Raw genomic sequence first — 4,236 nt, 5'->3', positions numbered from 1 at the left:
ACATCACAAATCACATAGGAGGACTCTGATGGAATGTTATTTACGATACTAATTAAATACTAAAACCTTAGCCTTTCACTTTCTAAACTCAATAACATACATACAGGAGGGAAGCCAAAATAAATACACCCTTCTGTCAAATATTTAAATATACTTAATATGACAAGATGTGTCTTTTCTAAAAAGGTTTGTCTCACCTATATGAGGTGTTATTGCTTTTCAATTCCCTATTTCTGTATTACTACTTTCCTCACACAGTCATAGATCTGCCTGGTTCTGACTCCATATATGACAGGATTGAGCATTGGTGGCACTACAACATACAGATTAGCCAGGAGTATATGGATATAGCGGGGAACATTTTTGCCAAACCGATGTGTCATAAAGGAAAAGAGGGCTGGTGTGTAGAAGGCAAGGATTACACAAACATGTGAACCACATGTGCTGAGAGATTTGAGGCGGGCTTCACGTGAGGGAAGATGGAAAACAACACGGAGTATCTGAACATAAGAAAGGGAAATGGCTATAATGTCAAAAACTAGGATTGAAATCGCACCTAAGCCATAGATGCTATTGACCTTGATACTGGCACAAGACAGACGAGCAAGGCCCATGTGCTCACAGTAGGTGTGGGGAATGAAGTGATTCCCACAGAAGGACAGTCGCAAAATGAGGAATACAAATGGAATGGTAAACATAAATTCCCTTACTAACACACCAAGACCAATCACAGAAACAACCTTGTTGGTAAGGATGGTGCTATAATGTAAGGGGTTACAGATGGCCACATAGCGATCATAAGCCATTGCCAAGAGGACTGCTGACTCCATGCCAGTGAAGTTGTGAATGAAAAACATCTGGGTGAGGCAGGCACCAAAGATTATTTCTCTGAGATTAAACCAGAAGATCCCAAGCATCTTGGGGATGGTAGCTGTGGAGAGGCCCAAGTCAATGGTAGCCAACATGGCCAGGAAGTAGAACATGGGCTGGTGAAGGCTGTTTTCGGACTTGATCACCAACAGAATAGTGAAGTTCCCTATGAGTGCAATCATGTACACAGCACAAAAGGGAAAGCCGATCCAGATGTGAAGGGTTTCTAGTCCTGGGATCCCCAGCAGCAAGAAGGATGAGGGATGAAACTGGGTGTCATTGGGAAGGAACATCCTGCTTAGGAATGCATTAAGTCCATGGTCCCTACAAATGTATGTTCGCTGATCTGGAGGGCACCAGGTAAAACTCTGCAGAATTGAAATCTTAAAAAAAGTAAACAAAACATTATACAATTATATAAACTCTATCAGTCAATTAATTCACACAATTAAAAATATACTGCATAAGGAGCAATAGGAAACAGTGACTTCTCAATGAGAAGACTGTGGAAGAAGTTATGTGATAGATCGTAATAAAAAGTTCTACCTAATTTACTCATCTGTGTTAGCCCCTTTCTTCTCTATCGATTTGCAATGGTCTCAACATTGATATTATTCTAAAATTTTTCCTTAATACTTACATCATTAGTTACCTTTCTCTCATCATTACCCACAGATTTTTTCAATTTTGATGTACATTGGGCTCTGTCAGGCCACGTAAGTAGTGATTTCTATTGGTTCTATTTGGCTATATTATAACACACAGGTGATAACATACAAAAGGTCTAATAGTTGTTAATGAGCACACAGATTCATTAAAATGTTATCTATAATATTAAAACAATTTTATAGGAATTAAAATTGACCTCTTCATATTTTATTGTTAACATGAAACAACAAAGTAAACATAGTCAAAATAGCATCAACTACCATTTACTGAGGTACAGCCTACTACTTGAAATGTTATGTCAGAACCTGTGCAAATATCACATGTAATCTTTAAAAACACACATAGGAGAGCATATTTAACCCTATTTTAAAGGGCGCTGGGTCTCAAATAGTTTAAAAGACTCATTGAATGCTTAAAATGCTTACGGGGCTAGGAAAAGAAAGTACAGTGTAAAGTAGTGAATTAAAATGGAAAGTGAACGATAACAGTGAAAAGTTCATTAATGCCTTACTTTTCTCATAAATACAGAGCTCTTTCCTGCCCCTCAAACAGACATTCACACACATAATCTCTTTTAAACTCAATCTGTCTGAATAAGATAAATCACTATTTTTACTTTAAATCTGGGGCAGTCATGATTTTAAGTGCTTAAGATATATGGCAAATAGGTTGGAGAAAAGATTAGAAATGAAGAAAAAAGTATTCTGAGCATTGAATTATTAGGAGCCAACAAAACCTACAATTTTCAAAGTTACCTTAAATGTTTTATACACTTCCATGTACCTTAGTTAGGGCATTTGTTACAAGAGTATTTGAAAATCATTCAATCATTTGTTATGTGTAACTTTTTCATAGTAAAAATTCTCTTTTAATCATTATGTTTCATTGGAGGATTTCAAAGGAGCAATACTAATTATGACTACAGTTTCATGAAGATAATCAGAATATTATCTAAACACTGATAAGAAGGAAGCAAAGAAGATGGTCCATGATAAACGAATAATAAAAGGAGCAGTACAATATGGGTGAGGAAGTAGGGAACTTCTAGAGTAAAATGTAAACAGTTCAAAAGCAGCAAAACTAATAATACGAGATGTTAATTGCAGGAGACACACTGTGGAATGTCCATAAGAACTGAGTTTTTCTTCATAAAGTTCAGACCTTAAAAAAAAGAATAATGAAGACTTTAACAAAGGGTGACATAACAACAAAGAGTGAAAGTAGGATTCAATCACAGAAGCAAAATTCTTGTGATTTATCAATGTATATGGTAATTGTGTTTTTTAATTAAATAGACTTTCTGTATTCCTAAATAATATCTCTGAAGGACAGGAACATAAGCAATAGTCTCAGAAAGCCATAAAAGCAATGTTTTCCCTTTTTTAGCATACCCATATGCAACAGAATCTCAGTAAATAAATTTAAAAAAAATCTGTAGCTAATAAGTGCAAAACTGATCATTTAAAGAAAAAAAAGTAAGCTACATATCCGTTTTATTGCAAAAGAGACAAATGGTATTACATGAAAGGTCTCGGAAAAATTCACATTTTCTTTTAATTCTACTTTTCTGTGAACTTTCTAAAGTACCTTGCAGTCTGTGTTTGCAAAACAAACAAACAAAAAAAGAAAACACTCCAATTATTTCTCTCAACTCAGGTAATTATATTTCATAGTGGGAGAGTGTCTGAGTAGAGTAGTTGGATAAGTAGACTGACTGTGATATGAATATCAAGTAGAAATCATTGAAAGACATATTCAGAACGATGAAATTGTGTATTTCAGTTTTACTTCATCACTATTCACTGAACTGGCTAAAACAAAAATCTGAACAATATCATCCTCTCCTCTCCACACACAAACATACACACACATTGTATTGATTCTACCTCCGTAGTTCCTTTAAAATCAGTACATTTGTCTCCATCCTAGTGGGACAAGTTCTAACCATTATCACGTCTTTGACTGATTAGAGCACAGTACCTTCCAGTGCTTAAAAGCATGAACTCTGCAGTCAGACTTAATTGTGTTTAAACCCAACTTCAGGACTTACTGACCTGAAGTCAAAAGAAACTAAATAAGCATTATCTGTTAGCAGTGTGATTTTGCACACATACTTTGAAGTCTCTATACCTCCTTTTTCTAGTGTATAAAATAGAAATAATAAAGATAAATAAGCCCAAATGTCATTAGTTTTAAACAGAAATTTATTTTAAGACACTTTGAACCATACTCCAAAGATATTATGTTATCCTTCATTCTTTAGATACCAATCCACAGATATTTCTAAAATGGAAACCAGATGGATTCAGGCTGAAATCCAAATCTTTTATTGGTATTATATGTCCCTTCCTAGCTGTGATCCTATTCATTTCTAAGGTTCATCCTTAGTCTTCCTGCCTCCAGGCTTTTTGCATTTTCTTCTTCCCTTCCACCATCCCACAGTCTCTTTGACCGTCACCGTGTCCTTAAGATGCACCTGTGAGCTGGGAGACAGGGAAGACTCACCAAACAAAGCACCAGGATAGAATCCTGTCTGTTTTGTTTCAATCTGCTCAGACTTTATAAAGGCACTGCTCTTTGCCTGTGAGGAGCTTTCAACAGAAAATCCCCAGAGCCACTTTTGTAAAGGATACTGTGGATTCTCTGAGCATTCTAATTTATAATCTGGCCTTGACTGAGGAAGAAAGAGCCTTTAGG

At 35.8% G+C, this 4,236-nt stretch overlaps 1 protein-coding gene across 1 annotated transcript; it reads right to left on the bottom strand.

Annotated features, from left to right (window-relative positions):
- Positions 1 to 227: 227 nt before the first annotated feature.
- Positions 228 to 1,163, bottom strand: LOC134375696 (olfactory receptor 52E2-like). The gene has a single exon (XM_063094359.1). It carries the CDS (start codon positions 1,161 to 1,163, stop codon positions 228 to 230), a length of 936 nt encoding a protein of 311 aa, XP_062950429.1.
- Positions 1,164 to 4,236: the final 3,073 nt, after the last annotated feature.

Source organism: Cynocephalus volans, chromosome 4, assembly GCF_027409185.1.
Source record: "Cynocephalus volans isolate mCynVol1 chromosome 4, mCynVol1.pri, whole genome shotgun sequence".
Taxonomy (NCBI): Eukaryota; Metazoa; Chordata; class Mammalia; order Dermoptera; family Cynocephalidae; genus Cynocephalus; species Cynocephalus volans.
Note: the sequence above shows the minus strand (reverse complement) of the source record. Positions and strands in the feature narration are given on the sequence as shown.

Coding starts and splice junctions, on each gene's coding strand:
- LOC134375696 (XM_063094359.1), bottom strand. CDS start 1,163: ATGTTCCTTCCCAATGACACCCAGTTTCATCCCTCATCCTTCTTGCTG.